This window comes from Columba livia, chromosome W (assembly GCF_036013475.1).
Source record: "Columba livia isolate bColLiv1 breed racing homer chromosome W, bColLiv1.pat.W.v2, whole genome shotgun sequence".
In the NCBI taxonomy this organism is placed as follows: domain Eukaryota; kingdom Metazoa; phylum Chordata; class Aves; order Columbiformes; family Columbidae; genus Columba; species Columba livia.
The window spans coordinates 19,218,063-19,236,135 of record NC_088641.1 but is presented as its reverse complement, the minus strand read 5'-3'; the positions used below and the strand labels follow the sequence as shown (position 1 = coordinate 19,236,135).

The window sequence follows — 18,073 nt, the reverse complement described above, 5'->3', positions numbered from 1 at the left end:
ACTACGAGACAGGGCAGCCAGGAGCACAAGCACCCACAGCTCCCGGAAACAGAGGACAGCCTCTAACCACACCTTCCCCCACACCATTGCCACTCTCTGTCTCGCAGTCTCTTACACGCCTACTCCATGTCCCCAGCCGCAAACTGCCCCACAACCCTCACACCCCAACCTACTGCACCTCATACCGGCCCCTGCCCGTCTCATGCCCCTATCCATGCCACCCCCCTTCTGCCCCGCCGAAGGCAATTTCAAGAGCACCTGCCGCAACAGGGTGTTTTCCTAAAAACATCGTTTCGGGTTTTTAAAATTAATTCACATACATATATATATATTTTCTCATCGCTCAGAGCCGCAAAGAGAGGGAAGGAATCACGACACCTGACGTGGCCGGTGGTGGCGGGGGAAGCACTTCTGGTCTGCGCCCCGCGCCGTGGGCGTGACCTCGCCGGCAAAAGGGGCGGAGCACGCTGCCGCCATTTTTTAGAGAGAGTAACCGTCTTTTGTGTGTTTCAGTTTTGTTAGGAGGCGCTGCTGTCTGCCATTGCTGTCATGCTGTCTGTTCGCGTGGTTGCCGCCCTCGCTCGCTCCTTGCCATGGCAGGCCGGCCTGGTGAGCGCTCTTTCTTCTCCCTGGGCGGGGGAGTGGGGGGTTCGGGTGGGTGTCGCCGCCATCTTGGAGGCCGTGGTGACATTGAGGGACCGCGGCCTCCCGCTCTCGAGAGTATGTGGCTATGTGTAAGGGGGGCTCACTTCAGCGCTGAGTGAGAGCAGGGTCTGACCACCTGTTGAGCAGTGGGGGTGCCCTCACCTGAGGGGTGGGGTCTAGGGGACGGCGTGTCTTTCCCCGGGAATGCGGATATGCACTGCTGGGGTTCAGGTTAATGTCTGAAAGCTGCTGTATCCCAGTTAGGGTTAAGAATTTTCTAAGTGGCATTTTTATCTCGTATTTGTGGGGAGACCAAGGGTGTGGAGATTTGTCAGGATCTGTTCCTGGCCAGTGTCCCTTGTAAAGGTGAATGGAGGAGGGGCCTGCCCAGGCTTTCAGAGGAATAGCATTAACGCTGCTGTGGGGCCATACTATAATAAAAATTTAATGCATTCGTTATCACAGGTTTGTGGATTTTGTTGGGTTTTTTTGGTTGTTGTTTTTTTTTTTTTTTTTTTTGCGTGTTTATTTGTTTGTTTGGTTTTTTGTTTGTGTTTTTTGGTTTTTGTTTGTTTGTTTGTTTGTTTGTTTCTGGTGTTGTATATGTTTTAACCATACTTCAGAAATTCTGCAGTTAGGTTTTTCTTTGAAAGGTCAACCCTTAGAAGACACAATCTTATTTCTCCCTTGTGTAGTGCCGTAAAGGGTGGACTGATTTCTTTATTCCCTAAGCTTTTGATGTTGTGGTGGTGAATGGTGGTGAATGAGAGGGTGGTATTGCTTTGGGAGCTGCTGTGGTGCTGTGATGATGATATCAGTGAAATGCAGAAAAATACAGCAAGTAATTTAGAGCACTCTCTTTTATCATCTGTCTTTGCTTAGTAGTGCTGAACATGATTCCATAACTACAATGTGTGAATGGAGTGCTGTGGAGCTCAACTCAAAACTGAGACACATAAAATATATAAGATTATGAACAGAAATTTCAGTGTGTTATCTCTTAACATTTTTTGAATGATTGAGAAAATCTCATTGTTACTGAAACAATTTTAGATTTCCAGAAACACCCCGGGTGCAGCGTGTGTTGCTACAAGAAACATCCATGTCTCCAAAGCATGTTTTCAGAAAACTGGTGAGTCTGAGAAAGGTCTTTATGTAAAAGAGTGTGTACTTGAGGATAACTTTTTTGCTGCCAGCATCTTGGTGTTTAGAGAAGGCAGTGGCACTGCACAGCTATATTATTGGTAGTGGTTCATGCACAATTTTTGAAGTGGTTTAGGGTGATTAAACATATTATGAAGAAATAACAGTTTCATGGTGTTACTTACTGTTTTCTAGCTGGGGAAATAATAAGTTATTGCAGGCACATTTCCAAACAAATTGGAGGAAGATGGAGAATACATTTTTATAGTTTATATCTAACAGTTTGCTCCTTAGATGTATTAAGTTTCTTTAAATATATTTGCATCTTGGATTACAAATCAGTTGACAGGATGTTTTGATGCCTTCAGTCTAAGTGCTCTCCAGGCAGAGCTAGCATGTATGTTTCTTCTGAGCTAAGGTAATCTATTTAATCTAATTGCTTTCTAGAGAGAGAGATTGCAAATAATGTAGGACATACTGAAGGAAATTGATGGCTGTTTAGTTATCAATGTTTTGATTGAAGCTGGCTCGTAATGATGAGTTAAGCTGCTTTTATTGGCTGTGAATACTGAAGTTGTTAATTATCTTATGCATCATATGTAAGGAAGAGTGTTGCTTGCTAGACTTTGTGGCATACCTGAGAAAGGGTACCTTGGCTGCTGAATTCAAGACAAACTTATTGAGTTCAAACTGTGCCTTAATGTTCTAAATCTGGTTTGAAACATCTCTTTCCAGGTACTGCTGAAGTATCCTCTATTCTTGAGGAACGTATTATGGGAGCTGACACCTCTGCTGAACTTGAGGAGACAGGCCGTGTGCTTTCAATTGGTGATGGTATTGCCCGTGTGTACGGCCTAAGAAATGTCCAAGCAGAAGAAATGGTTGAATTCTCTTCTGGACTGAAGGTAAGCTTTCACTGAAGCAGCTTGTTTAGCCTAGAAATATAAAGAAGACTTTTTTTAAGGAGAACATGAGGCTATGCATGGAGGTACCCATATGGACCTTTTACAGACTTGAACTTTTTATCTTCTCATTAACTTCGGTTGAAATCCGATACTAGCACTCAGTTTCCAAACTCAGCTGATCGGAGCCAGCTCGGCCAATGCAGATTGAGTGAAATCTTGAGGTACAGAGAAGCTATTTTTTTATTTATTTTTTTGATCCCTGCGGTTTTGATTTCGACACCCGGAAGCCCCTGGCAGCGCTTGCGAGAGCAGCTGACATGGTGTAGGTGTTACCACGGTGACAGCGATCACACCCCTCAGCCCCCTCGCCTTGAAAAAGCCTCCGAGAGGGCAGTGATGCATCGCGCTGGGAGGGGCAATCAGCTTGTGAAGTCGCAGGTGAGTACCACCCATACTGTGCTGCAGCAGTGGGTGTGGTAGCTCATGCACTAGGGCACAGAGGTGGTCACTCCTTGCTTGTTAGACCCGCTCACCTATTGCCAGTGTCCTAGACTGCTGCTGACCATGGTCTCCTCCAGAAAGAGAGCTTGTCTCAAAAAGACTACAGCAACTGTCGCGGTTGAGAAGGACAAACAACATAGACCAAGTTCTTCCAGGATGAAAGTAGTAGATGCCATTTATTGCCACAAGTGCATTTTTATACAGTTTTATCAATTCATGTGTCTCTTCACTGTTGGTTACAAGTTACAGCAGTAACATCTCCTTGGCTATTTTTGCTATCATCAGTGTTACTCTTTCACACCCTTCTCTCTCACAGGTACATCCTTAACATCTCCGGATACTCCTTTACTGCTATCTTTCTCATGGGTAGGCCTTAATATCTTCAAGGCTAATTTATGTTCCCATGCCCTCTGTCAGGGAATCCATGGGCCCACCATAGTCCCCCACAATTCCCCCTTTTTGTATTTGTGCTAAAAAAATTGCCTTCATTGTCTGCTGCAGGGCCCTTTGCAGCAGAGAAATCATGCACGGCAACATTAGTAACACAACCACAACAATCATCAAAACAGTCAGTCCCGTTTTCACTACTGATAACAACCATCCTAAAAATCCCCAACCACTAAGCAGTTTATTTAACGAATCCCATCAAAATCTTCACACCCGTGTCCTTGAGCTAATAACAAAAAGTCTATTGCGGCTCTGTTCTGCAGTGTAGCATGTCTTACAGAATCTACATCTAACAGAAGTCCACTTAAAGCCTTACAAGTTCTGTTAGTTTGCTTAACTAGCCGGCATCCTAAATTTTCTAAAGTATTTAAAACTTTAGCTGTGCCAACACCAGATACAAGAGATCCTAAAACTCTTAACCCTGATCACCAAAAATCTACATTATCATCCCATTTTGACTCATATACATGCAAAAAGTGTTTTTCCCGTCTTGCTCTTCTGTGATCTATTATCATAGATACATTGGGCGTTAAGAGAGTTAATAGTCCCAAAATACACAGTCCTCCAACAGCATTAGAAGGAAGTCCTGGCTAGGCTCTATCTCCACAGACCAAGAATACACCATACAGAAGGTTTTGGGGTTGCTGTCTCACATTATCAACAACACCCCTTGTGTTCTTCTGCAAGGCATTACACCAATGAGTTTCATTTCTATAGTCACCAAGGGTAGCATTAACATTTTGCAGTTTTATCCATTCATGTTCTTGTATATTGTTCTGACACTTTTTACAAATCAGCTGGATACAAGCGTCCATGGGCACAGATCCCAGCAATTCCAGTTCCTGTGGTTCAATATCTGCTTCCGGGAGGCAATTAATCCAGAGTGCCATGTTGGTATTATTACAGTTCGTTGCAATGCCTTTGCACCAACTGCTGTTTTGAAACAGTTGTGTGATGCTGCTGTAGTTGTCAAGGGGTATGCCAACCAAGCATGTGTGGAACGGGTTTTCCGGAAATGCCATAGCTAGGCATATAGAGTCCGGGTCAGTTATGTTGGCTAAAGTAATCCACATGTTAGTCTTTGTCTGTGCAGGCATCCGAAATGCAGTAGGTGCAGCAATCACTGTCAGGAAGATAACACAGGTTTCACATTTTGCGCAGGCAACCATTGTGGGCCTTGATCTGTAAAGACACAAGTATAGCCTCTCCCCCAGGTTATCAATTGATGTGGCCTTTTCCATTGACCATTAACTAGTGATTTGACCATAACTAATGTAGATTCTTTCTGATATAGCATGTTTTTGGGTCATACTTGCAAAGTGTTTCATCAAAGGGCAAATTTGGGCTGCACCACTTAGATATAAGTGATTCATCACATACAACTTCTCCCCCCTTTTTTTTTTTTTTTTTTTTTTTTTTTAAAAAAAAAAAAAGTGTTATACTTTTGGTCACAACAACCCCCTGCAGCGCTACAGGCTGGGCGCAGAGTGGCTGGAGAGCAGTCAGACAGAAAGGGACCTGGGGGTACTAATTGACAGGAAGCTCAACATGAGCCATCAGTGTGCCCAGGTGGCCAAGAAGGCCAACAGTATCCTGTCCTGTATCAAAAATAGTGTGGTCAGCAGGACAAGGGAAGTGATCCTTCCCCTGTACTCTGCATTGGTGAGGCCGCACCTGGAGTATTGTGTTCAGTTCTGGGCCCCTCAGTTCAGGAAAGACATTGAAGTGCTGGAGCGGGTCCAGAGAAGAGCAACACGACTGGTGAAGGGACTTGAACATAAGACCTATGGGGAGAGGCTGAGGGAGCTGGGGTTGTTTAGTCTGTGGGATGTCCCAAAGGAAGGGCTGGCAGAGAGCAATGAAAGAGGAAGGGCAACACGGCGAGCACAGAGCCATAGTTGCAAAGGACAAGATTTAAAGACATAATAAACTAAGCCACAGACAGGTATAGAGGATGAAGAGTTGCACCAAGCTGTCCTCAAACAGAGGGATGTGGGAGGACGAGCATCTCTCCTCCCACCTTGCAGCACATGGCTGACCTGGTCCTCCCTGCTGGGCAGTGCTCTGAGCACACATTCTGTGTAGAAGACAGCCCATGGAAACTGCAAACAGATGATTTCAAGGTGACAAAGCAGCAGCTGATGTTTCCCAAGCCTGCAGGGTTCAGCAGGATGTGGCCCCCCTACCCGATCCACTGCCCAGGTTTGCACCATCCTCCCAATGGACTCGATGAGGAGAAAGAATATGTGCTTGTTGTCATGTCTTGGCTGAGGGAGCTGGGGTTGTTTAGTCTAGAGAAGAGGAGGCTTAGAGGTGACCTCATCACTCTCTAGAACTACCTGAAGGGAAGTTGTAGCCAGGTGGGGATTGGTCTCTTCTCCCAGGCAGTTAGCAATAGGACAAGGGGACATGGGCTTAAACTCTGCCTGGGGAAATTTAGGCTGGATATTAGAAAGAAATTCTTTACAGAGAGAGTGGTCAGGCATTGGAATGGCCTGCCCAGGGAGATGGTGGACTCGCTGTCCCTGGAGGTTTTTAAACTGAGATTGGACATGGCACTTAGTGCCATGATCTAGTAAACGGACTAGAGTTGGACCAAGGGTTGGACTCGATGATCTCCGAGGTCTTTTCCAACCCAGTTGATTCGGTGATTCTGTGATTCAAGGTTCTATCCTCCAGCCACTTTTCCCATTCATCTAACTGACACAGCAGCCACTACTGACCATAATATTTCAGAAGATCTTCCTTCCTCATATTTCCAAGTGCTTTCCTATGTTCTAAAACACCTCCCAATACCGATTTCTTAGGAACATGCCTGAAAACAGTCGTTTCCAACCCCATCTTGTAAGTAAAAGCTAGGAGAAGAGGCGGGGGGGGGGGGGAGCACAGGGCTGCTTGCAGCGTGAGTGGGAGAAGTGTGGAGAAGGTTTTATGGTGTACTTATGCCACAAAGAAGCAGTTCTAATAACAACCAGTAAAACAATTAACTCACATTCCTGACAAGCTGCTTGATTTTCAGAGAGGCAATACAGAGAAGCACATAATATGTACTGTAAAACTTGCAGATAACATGTTGATAGCAAATATTAGCATTCTCTACTGCTGATTTCAACATTAGTGTGTCCTTAGCTTCTAAGTTTTGAACCTGCTTATTGATGGCCTCTTGAAGATGGTCAATAAATTGTGTGTAATTCTCATTGGGACTCTAATAGTTGTAAATTATTTGGCTGCTTTGTTGGTTTCAGGCACCTTTATCACAGCTTGATATGCAAGGTCCGTTGACTGCCTCAGGGTTTCAGAAACTAATAGCACCTGTTACTGTGGTGTGCTAATTAGTGTCTCTTCCAAGAGTTGGGGGATACCTGCCCCTTTCAACGAATCCCCATCGTTGTGTCCTAAATGATCTAGAGCTCTTACATTGCTTGAGTTACATTGCTTAATTTTGCTTGAGTCTTTCATGGATTTTATCTGATCACAGGGCAACACATACACATACTCCTTTTTCTTTTAAATTTTCAAGAAAATGCTGCAAACCCTCATCCGAGTCATCAGATAATGCGGACTTGAACCCCACCGTTACCCACTGGAGCTTCTCCTCCATGGCATCCTCCAGCACCTTGAGCCTCCTGCCTCTGTCCTGACTTTCCCCGCATACAGCCACCATGCCACAAGGCCTAATAGGACTTGTATTTCGGTGTCTGTGTGAGGCTGGGCAAGCCCACCTGGCCCTGCATGACCCAATTTCCTAGTTTTAAGTTTTTGAAACACAGAGAAAATAATAAAAATTCAGTTCAATTAACTAACTGCAGTAAACACTTTTACTAAAGGGGATGTAAATGCTCTAAACATTTGGAAAGAGTTTACTTTTCCCCATATCCAAAGCTTTTAAGAAAATAGTCTTGAATCAGTAAAATAATTTGAGTGGATTTCATTTTAGATGGAATTGTATATTTCACGTACATCATAAGGCAAATTCTAAATAAAGGCATATAAAACCCTCCACGAAAAAGGCATTAATCATATTTTAAGTTCAAGGGTCAAAATTGAAATCTGAATAGTTTGCATATTGTTGTTTACATAAATTAATATAAAAAATGTACTCCTTGTTGGAAAGAACACTGTAAAATGCATATCTTCTGAATCAAAATCTTTAAACGATTACCAAGAAACCATCTTTCTTTAGCAACATACAAAAACTGCAAATGTACAAGACTCAAACAGATATTTTAAATCAATGTGGTTTGTTTTTTTTTTTCAGGCAGCTTCATAGCATTTAAAGTCATTAATGAAATAATCAGCACAGGAAACATGCTGATTCCCAAGTGGCTGAAGCATCATATTTGATACAACACATGCCAAAATTGTTGAGGATTTTTCACTTAACCTTTTAAATTCCCAGAAAGGTCTGCTGTGATCTGTGTTTTACTAACCTCTCTGGATTACCACAGGGACACAATCACGCTGTGCCTGAGTTTCAGCACTTTCTCCCTGGCAGACTAAATCACCAGGACGCTCCCCAACCTGGTGCACCCAACAGACTACTACCCACTGCTGATCTTCCAGACAGATGGGGAGGAAGCTGCATCCTGCAGTCTGAGGGGAATGAAGAAAGACTTCAAGGCCTTGGGACGGATCGTGAAAGAGTCAGGGCTCAAGTGATTTTCTCTTCACTCGTTCCGCATTTGGATGACGACGTGGGAGGGAATAGAAAAATTCAGTCCATAAATGCTTGCCTACAGGACTGGTGCTACAGGCAGGGCTTTGGATTCTTTGATAACAGCTGGTTTTATAAGACACCAGTGCAGATAGTGATACATGGGGAAGGTTTATCTCACAGGGGCAAAAGGATGCTGGGACAGGAATTAGCAGGGCTCATTTGGAGAGCTTTAAACTAGATTTGAAGGGGGATGGGGTTATAGCTGGGCTTGCATCTCTGGGCCAGCACTTGAGAATTGATGAAGACCAGGAGGCCTCCCATACTCCTAGAATGAAATGATTGTGCTGTGCTCAGCTCACTCCCTGAAATGCCTGTACACCAATGCACGCAGCATGGGGAATAAGCAGGAGGAGTTAGAAACCTGTGTTCGGGCAGGAGATTATGACCTGGTGGCAATTACAGAGACATGGTGGGACAGCTCACACGACTGGAATGTGGTCATGGATGGCTATGTCCTTTTCAGAAAGACAGGTGTCGAGGTTTTGATTGCGGGGTGACAATAAAACCGTGGCAGATGTATAATTAAACTCCTCTCCCCCCCTTCAGCCCCTCCCTCTCCCCCCTTCCCACTAAGGACAGGCGATTGGGAGGGAAAGAAGGACAGAGAGAAGAGAGTTGAAAAAATTAACAATATTTTACTAATGGTACTAATAAGAATAGAGAAAATAATACAAAATACAAAAAAACAATCTTGAAAGTCCCAGCAACTGCTCCAGCAGATGAAAGGCTGGCACCCGAAGTCCTGGACTGGACTCTGCAGCCAACCGGAATTGGATTCAGTCTGTCAGTAGGCCTCAGTTTGCAGGGACAACTAGCAAGGTCCTCTCCTAATGTCGACCATAAGGAAAAGGGATGATATCCTCATGATCTCCCAATTTTATATGAAGTATTCATGTGAATGGGATGTTATACTCCGTTGGTCAGTTTCTGGTCACCTGTTTCTCATTGCCCCTCTCAAGAGAGGTGCATCTGTTCTTACCAATAATCTCGCATTCCATTGCTATGTTTACCAAAACATGTATCTGGTTTTCCAGGAAAATGCAGCTAATATGAAGGCTTTAGCTGACAGGCAAATTCACTGAAAGAGAAACTTGTTTTTTAACAAAACCAGGACAACAGGCCAGCCAGGCGGGGTGGTGGAGTTGCTCTTTATGTGAGAGAGCAACTACAACATATTGAGGCACGTCCAGGCATGGATGAGGAGCAAGTTGAGAGTCTGTGGGTGAGAATTAAGGGGCAGGCTGGCAGGGGTGATACTGTTGTGAGTGTCTATTACAGGCCACCAGATCAGGGTGGGTAAGTTGATGAGGCCTTCTACAGGCAGCTGATAGCAGCCTCACAGTCACAGGCCCTGGTTGTGGTGGGGGATTTTAACTACCCTGATGTTTGCTGGAAGGACTACTTGGCTGACCAGCCACAGTCTAGGAGGTTCCTCCAGTGCCTTGACGATAACTTTCTGATGCAAATGGTGGAGGAGCTGACTAGGAGAGGTGCACTGCTGGACCTCATCCTCACTAACAGGGAGGGTCTGGTTGAAGCGGTAAAGGTTGAGGGCTGCCTTGGTTGCAGTGACCATGAAATGTTGGAGTTCAGGATCTCGTGTGGCAGGAACAAAATAGCAAGGGGTAATGGGTTCAAACTGGAACACAAGAGGTTCCACTTAAATTTGAGAAGAAACTTAGTGAGTGTGGATGGGTTTCTATTAGATGGAGATTTGTTACTGAACTATCCAGGCCCAAAGGAATTTCAAGGCCACCTCAGAAAGTTGAAAACAGAACCTGCCGTGGGAGGGAGGGAGGCTCCAGCACGTGGACAGCTCATGAACATAGATGATATCCAATTAGTGAATGCATGATTGGAGCGTGGATGTGTGATCAAAGAATAGTTGCATATGTAAGGAGGCTTGTTTCTGTAATAAATGGCTCTAGCGTGATTCACATTGAATCGGAGTGCAGGGTCCTTTATTCACTCCAAGTGACAGTCACAGAACACTGCAACAGGCTGCCTAGGGGGGTTGTGGAGTCTTCTTCTCTGGAGATGTTCAAAACCCACCTGGACACCTTCCTATGTAGCCTCATCTAGGTGTTCCTGCTTCAGCAGGGGGATTGGACTACATGATCTTTTGAGGTCCCTTCCAATCCCTAACATTCTGTGATTCTCTTTAACCTAACTTTAACTTCTCACTTTTGTAACTTTAATATGTAGTAACTAGTTGAAATAATACTACAAAAACCCAAACATTCTTTGAATTTGTAACACTGCTCTCAGTATCAATTTCTGATTCTTCGCCAACATTTTTGTCTTCATCTAGGAAATATAAGAAGTAGTCTAGCATTGGATTTCTTTTATTTCAGGCTGGCTTTTCTGTTTACTGCTAATTAATAGATCCTTTGCTCCAAAACAGTGTGCAGTTTGCGGACTTCTTATAGTTCTAAGAGTAGACTAGAGTTAAAAAGCTGTCTTGATTGTTCTGAGTGTACTGCAACAGCTCTTCCAGTTTTTTTAATAACCTAACTTGCCTTAGGCAGCAAAGAATCCAGTGCTTTTCCCTTGTCCAATTCTTAGGCAAGAGAGAAATGTTGTATTTGAACCCTGCTTATCCTTTCTGGTCTTTTTAGAGAGATAAATGACTGAACGCTAGACTGCTGCAAGTATAATTATGTAGTAAGCTGAAGGCTTAGGCAGGTTCTCTAACCAGTATGGAAGAACATACATGCATTGTACGTAAAAGCAGAACATCAACTATTGTTTCAAATAAGATTGAGGTAGATGATATTGTGTGTTCTGCGCTGTAGAATAATCACATCAGTATTAAACTGTCAAAATTTTAATAAATATCAGTGTGGATTTTCTCAGGATAATGTGATCTTTGTCCTAGGGTATGTCCTTGAATTTGGAGCCTGACAATGTTGGTGTTGTCGTGTTTGGTAATGACAGACTGATCAAGGAAGGGGATGTTGTAAAGAGGACTGGTGCCATTGTGGATGTTCCAGTTGGCGAAGAGCTGCTGGGCCGTGTTGTAGATGCCCTGGGCAATCCAATTGATGGGAAGGTAAGTGTAACTAGGTGTTTACTACCTCTGCTTGTATCTATGTGATACAGACTGCAACAGATTGTTTCCTCTCTTTTAAGGGTCCTGTTACATCTAAGATGCGTCGAAGAGTTGGTTTAAAGGCCCCTGGGATTATTCCCAGAATCTCTGTGCGTGAACCCATGCAGACTGGTATTAAGGCTGTGGATAGTTTGGTGCCAATTGGTCGTGGCCAACGTGAGCTGATCATTGGTGATAGGCAGACTGGGTAAGTTAAGTGGCCAAGCTAAAAATGTTTCCTTAAACAGAGACTAGAGTACAGCATGCGCCAATGTACAAAGCTGAACACAAAACTGCGTAGAGGTTGGGAGAACTGTAGGCAGCTTAATTTACCAATCTCTGTGTTACACAGGAAAACTTCAATTGCAATTGACACAATAATCAACCAGAAACGATTTAATGATGGAACAGATGAGAAAAAGAAGCTGTATTGTATCTATGTTGCAATTGGTCAGAAGAGATCTACTGTTGCTCAGCTGGTGAAGAGGCTCACTGATGCAGGTACAGATTTTTGAAGGTGGTTGAGCCTGGCAACTAGTGACATCCTGTTTTCATAATGCTGAATACTACTATGACCTCTCCTATCTGCAAGTATAGACAGAGCTCTTATTAAATGAGTGAACTACTTGTTGTTTGACGGTGCATGTTGTTGGGGTTTTTTTGTGTGGTGGTATGGTTTTGTTTTGTGTGGTGTGTGTGTTGTGGTGGTTCTGTGTTTGTGTTTGGTTTTTTTTTTGTTTTTTTTTTTTTTTTTTTTTTTTTTTTTTTTTTATGTGGACAAGAAATCTTTCTAGGTATCTGGGGAAAAAAAAAATCCTTTTTGCTACAATACATTAGAAGACTAGTATGAGGCCCCAAAACTGCTGAATTGCTTCTAGAAAAGTCAGCCTATGTTTGTTTGGTTTTGTTGGTTTCTGGTTTTGTTTGTTTGTTTGTTTGGGGGGGATTTTTTGTTGTGTTGTTTTGTTTGTTTGTTTGCTTGTTTTGGTTTTTTGTTTGTTTTTATTTTCAGCAGAGTTGAGAGCTTCATCTTAGCAGTCAGGCAGGCCTGATGACAAGCAATGGCCTACAAGTATTTATGGGACCTTGCATTTGTTTCATATCTATGCAAGTCAGTGTGAATGGTAGTTGCAAGTTTAGTGAAGAGACTTTACTGCCCGAACATAGACTTTCTTTTCAGAAACAGTGATCTCATTGAACAAGGCTGCATATGTGATAGAGCTTGCAAGAGATCAGGCACATCACCTCTTGTCTGGTAGTCAAGCACAGTCATACCTAGCAAGAGTTCCCCCACGCATTTTAATAACAATAATTTGTTTGGGACTATGAAATATAGTATCTCCTTGCAGAAACCAGGAAATCACAGACTTGCAGACTGAGCTCCTTCTACAGCCAAAGTGTGTATTAGTGAAAGCTTTAACTTCATTTTAAACAGGAAAGAAGTCTGCAAGTGTTAGACATTAGCTACCATGAACTTGCTCTTGAAATGTCTTGAGTTAGTTGAGCTAACAGATGTGTTAATTTACTACGGTGTTCTTTCCTGTAACAATGTAGTGATGCTGCCTGGGCTTGCTTCAGCAACTAGTACTTCACATGTGTGTTGTATTCGCTGATTACAGGCATGATGAGGTAATATACTCAGTGGTGTGTCTTCAATTCTTTCCAGATGCCATGAAGTACACTATTGTGGTGTCTGCCACAGCATCCGATGCAGCACCCCTTCAGTATCTGGCTCCCTATTCAGGCTGCTCCATGGGGGAATACTTCAGAGACAATGGAAAACATGCATTAATCATCTACGATGACTTATCCAAACAGGTCAGGAAATGTTTATAGGCCCCATAGTCTGGCATTGGTGTTTGTAGCTGTAAGATCACCTCAGGTTTAGAAACTCAAAGTTTTAAATGAGCTACTGAAGTCTGGGAGCTTTCTTTATACTACACAGGCTGTTGCTTACCGTCAGATGTCTCTACTGCTGCGTCGTCCACCTGGTCGTGAAGCCTACCCAGGTGATGTGTTCTACTTGCACTCTCGCCTGCTGGAGAGAGCAGCCAAAATGAATGATTCCTTTGGAGGTGGCTCTCTGACTGCCTTGCCTGTTATTGAAACTCAGGCTGGTGATGTGTCTGCTTACATTCCAACCAATGTCATCTCTATCACTGATGGACAGGTAGGACTTCTTCGTGTGCCAGTATTTCTGTGTGACTTATGGACAGGCCTCTGAAGAGGCTTCCAGGCTTCTGACCAAGATAATAAAACAATTTTCTCCTACAGATCTTCTTGGAAACTGAGTTGTTCTACAAAGGTATCCGTCCAGCCATTAATGTTGGTCTGTCTGTGTCTCGTGTTGGTTCTGCTGCTCAGACTAGGGCTATGAAGCAGGTAAGCATGAAACTGCTGCTCCTCCTCTCACACTAGAGACGAGTAGTGTGTAGGCTTTCCAAACCATTTCACTTTAAAGAGCTGTGAATAGAGAAGGAATAAAGCTTTGGATTCCTTAGCATTATGAAATTATAAAAGAACAAACTTTGGGGATCTTTTTGATATTTCCATTGTCTGCTGAGAGAGGAGGGGAGAAATGAAAATAGTATCTGCATAAAGATGTAAGGCTGTTAAGTTTCAGTATGCTGAACTGGGTGCAGATCTAACTAGAAAGAGACTGCTCTCAACCCCATGCTTTTAGTCCAGATATGGAATTAGAGAGGTTTTAATATCAAGTATCACCATTTTAGGGAGGAATAGCATGCTTATGGTAAAAGGCCAAGCAGACAGAATCACAGAATGCTTGGGGTTGGAAGGGACCTCTGGAGATCATCTAGTCCAAGCCACCTGCTAAAGCAAGTTCACCAGAGCAGATCACACAGGAATGTGTTCAGGCAGGTTTTGAATGTCTCCAGAGAAGGAGACTCCACAACCTCTCTGAGCAGCCTGTTCCAGTGCTCTGTCACCCTCAAAGTAAAGAAGTTTCTCCTCTTATTCAGATGGAACCTCCTATACTTCAGTCTGTGTCCGTTGCCCCTCATCCTGTCATTGGGCACCACTGAAAGGAGTCTGGTCCCATCCTCTTGACAACTACCCTTGAGATATTTATAAGCATAAATATGATCCCCTCTCAGCCTTCTCTTCTCCAGGCTGAACAGACCCAGCTCTCAGTCTCTTCTCATAAGAAAGGTGCTCCAGACCCCTAATCATCTTTGTAGCCTGCTGCTGGACTCCCTCCAGTAATTCCTTGTCCTTCTTAAACTGGGGAGCCCAGAACTGGACACCAGGGCAGAGTAGAAGGGGAAGATAACTTCCCTGGACCTGCTGGTCACGCTTTTCCTAATGCACCCCAGGATACCATTGGCCTTCTTGGCCACAAGGGCATATTGTTGACTCATGGTCAACCTGTTGTCCACCAGAACTCACAGGTTCTTCTCAGCAATGCTGCTTTCCACCAGGTCCACCCCCAACCTGTACTGGTGCCTGGGGTTATTCCTTCCCCAGGTGCAGGACCCTACACTTGCCTTGGAGTGTCATTAGGTTCTTCTCTGCCCAGCCCTCCAGCCTGTCCAGGTCTCACTGAATGCAGCAGGCCTTCTGGTGTGTCAGCCCTTCCTCCCAGTTTAGTATCATCAGCAAATTTGCTGAAGGTGCACTCAGTCTCTTCATCCATGTCATTGATGAACAGGTTGAACAGGACTGGACCTAACACTGACCCCTGGGGCACCCCACTAACTGCAGGCCTCAAACCAGACTCTGAGCTCTGCCATCCAGCCAGTTCTCAATCCACCCTGCTGTGCACTCATCCAACCCACACTTCCTGAGCTTACCTATGAGGATGTTGTGAGAGACAGTGTCAAAAAGAAATGCATATAATCATCTGTCAGAGCCTTGAGATTCACTTAACTTATGTGCAAGGCAAAGCTGACTTGTGACAACTGTCATCTGAAAATAACCTACAAACTACTAGACTCATTTAAAAAGTGGTCAAACTCAGTCTGACCTGTATCTTGTCTTGCAGGTGGCCGGTACCATGAAGCTGGAATTAGCTCAGTATCGTGAAGTAGCTGCCTTTGCTCAGTTTGGGTCTGATTTGGATGCTGCCACACAACAGCTACTGAACCGTGGTGTACGTCTGACAGAGCTTCTCAAACAGGGACAGTATGGTGAGTGTCTTGGACATAACACGTCTGCATTTCCCATTAGTCTCTTGTGCTAACAAGATTTGTCTTTGTGGCAGTATTTACTACGTCCATTTTGTGGACATTGTAAATGCAGACTGACTTGAACTATGTTGTGTATGTGCAGTTGATCTTCAAAGGACTCTGTAGTACTGATGTGTTCTGATGTAGGAGTTACCAATGGCATGACTGCTTTCTTTTATACAGTTCCCATGGCTATTGAGGAACAGGTTGCGGTCATCTATGCTGGTGTAAGAGGTCACTTGGACAAGTTGGAGCCCAGCAAAATCACTAAATTTGAGAATGCTTTCCTAGCTCATGTACTGAGCCAGCACCAGGCCCTCCTTTCCACAATCAGGTATGACGATTTATCTTACTACATCCCAAGACTGTTGATTTGATTGATGGAGTGCAGATAATGGTCACTGAACTGTTAATTTAGTGTATCCTAGAACATCAGGCCTTAAGCTGCTTGTACCAGAACTGGAGTTTAAATCAGTCTTTCTATTGTTCTTGCACTGCTGTCCAGAACTCAGCTTCTTGTCTCCAGTCTTTACTTAGGAAATCTAGCTGATGCTTAAAATGATCCCTCCTAATCTGATGTTGAAATCTAGTCAGTTCCCATATTTTTGATAGCTTTAAACTGTTGCAGTACTGTGGATTAAGTGCTACTGACTGCCTTCCCTGCTGCTGAGTGGATGGTTGGGGTTTGAGTATTTCTGTAGTCCTGTCCTGTAAACTGATATTAGATTGTTTTGTCATGAGTAAAATCATGTGCCCTCAATCTATGAGGCATAGCTCTATAGAAGAATAGAGCCTTGTTGGACTATGTACCACCATTTTGAAAGTACTTGTTGACAAACTTCAGTTCTTAAACAGGACTTTTTTAGAAGGGATGTTACATTAGTTTCAGTGGTATAGCTTCATGCATCAAACAGAAATGTGTTAATTCCTTAATAATAATTCATGCTGATTTTGTTAAAAATTGGAAGGTTCATTGTAAAGTTGTTCTTTAGTCAGGGATTGACCGTATATCTATTCCTGCGTCAGAAGTTTAACTAAACTCTTTCAACAGGACAGAAGGGAAGATCTCTGACCAAACAGAAGCTAAATTGAAGGAAATAGTCACAACTTTCCTGGCTACTTTTGAGGCATAAAGTCTTAACTGTTTAAACAGACCAGGCTGTTTTTGTGATTCCATGCTCCAGCTCCAACAAAGACTTAAAAGTATGTGCAAATTGAATGTAGAGTTTTCAATGAGAATAAAAGTTTCCATGTAAAAAGGCTTGTATATTCTGTTCTAAAATATTGCCTTTCTGGCTGCCTTTAAAACCACAGAGTTAAACTTTCCTGAACGCATGCTTGCTAAAGGAATTCTGAAAAATCAGGAGGCATTTTAACTCTTGGGTGGATCAAACTCCATGTACAAGAATGAATAGGGGTAGCAGTTGGATTCTGTGGCTAAGACTGTAGTTCCCATTGTAACAGAGGTGAGGATTGCTCTTGCAGTTTTTATCCTTTTCACTAGACAACTGATCTCAGAGAAAGGCATACAACTGTGGAAGCAGTTTCTGCTGTCTCGTCATGGATGGCAACTAATTGGACCTCACAGTATTCTTTAACAGTCTGATACTGTGACAGAGTATTTCTTAGAATTGCTGTCTAGCCCATCCTGGTGCCTGGCTTTCTGAAGATGGGTTCTTTCAGAACTAACTGTCCTTGTGTCTCAGGACAACTATACATTTAGCTGTTACAGTAGTAACTGCTAGAGATTTAAATGCCACCATCCTCTGTAGTTGACTCTAGTTCTGTGTCACTGTTTACTGCAGGGCGACAATAAACAGTGGCAGATGCTCTCTGTTAACCCCCCGCCCTCCCCACTAAGAAAAGGGAATAGGAGGAAAAGGGAGAGAGACTTGCGAGTTGGAGAAGTTGAAAATGCTTTACTAATGCTATTAATTAATAAAGAAAATAATACAAAATATACAAAACCACCCTTGAATTTCCTGGGGTAGCGCAGTGTTGCCTGCAGCAGAGCTGGTGCTGTTCCAGCAGCTGCAGGGCAGGCACCCAGAAGTCCTGGGCTGGACTCTGCAGTAAACCAGAAATGAATTCAGGGATGCAGGGTCTGGAACCAGGCCTCAAATCGCAGGCACGACAGGCAGGGTCCTCTTCAGATGCCAGACATGGTCGAAGAGAGCGAGACCCTCATGATTTCCTACTTTTATAGGGTGCATGACATGTCCTTGCAAATATGCCCCTCTCGCTTATGGGACGTGCAAAATTTATCAGTAACCTTGGCTGCCATAGCAATAAGTCTAAACCTGGGTCTCTTCTGCATACCATTGCTGCCGTTATCAGCTCTGGACCTAACAGTGTCTGAAAAAACATGCAGCCAAATTCGCAAAAGTGCAGTTACTTAGAAGAGCTTAGCTGAAAGGAAAATTCACTAAAAAATAAA

At 43.7% G+C, this 18,073-nt stretch overlaps 1 protein-coding gene across 3 annotated transcripts; it reads left to right on the top strand.

The window, feature by feature from the left end:
- Positions 1 to 360: 360 nt before the first annotated feature.
- Positions 361 to 16,895, top strand: LOC135577168 (ATP synthase subunit alpha, mitochondrial-like). 3 transcript variants are annotated; one of them, XM_065045007.1, is made up of 12 exons: positions 361 to 609; positions 1,699 to 1,777; positions 2,524 to 2,693; positions 11,237 to 11,410; positions 11,491 to 11,657; positions 11,802 to 11,950; positions 13,116 to 13,267; positions 13,395 to 13,619; positions 13,724 to 13,831; positions 15,453 to 15,597; positions 15,820 to 15,970; positions 16,688 to 16,895. In XM_065045007.1, the coding sequence occupies exons 1-12, from the start codon at positions 550 to 552 to the stop codon at positions 16,767 to 16,769; spliced, it is 1,662 nt and encodes a 553-aa protein (XP_064901079.1). In that variant the 5' UTR covers positions 361 to 549; the 3' UTR covers positions 16,770 to 16,895. The 3 variants fall into 3 exon arrangements, with proteins under 3 accessions (XP_064901079.1, XP_064901080.1, XP_064901081.1); XM_065045008.1 differs by having other exon boundaries at positions 433 to 609; positions 16,693 to 16,895; XM_065045009.1 differs by having other exon boundaries at positions 460 to 609; positions 2,524 to 3,131.
- Positions 16,896 to 18,073: the final 1,178 nt, after the last annotated feature.

Coding starts and splice junctions, on each gene's coding strand:
- LOC135577168 (XM_065045007.1), top strand. CDS start 550: ATGCTGTCTGTTCGCGTGGTTGCCGCCCTCGCTCGCTCCTTGCCATGG. Junction 610..1,698: donor TGCCATGGCAGGCCGGCCTG/GTGAGCGCTCTT, acceptor AAACAATTTTAG/ATTTCCAGAAACACCCCGGG. Junction 13,268..13,394: donor ACGATGACTTATCCAAACAG/GTCAGGAAATGT, acceptor TATACTACACAG/GCTGTTGCTTACCGTCAGAT.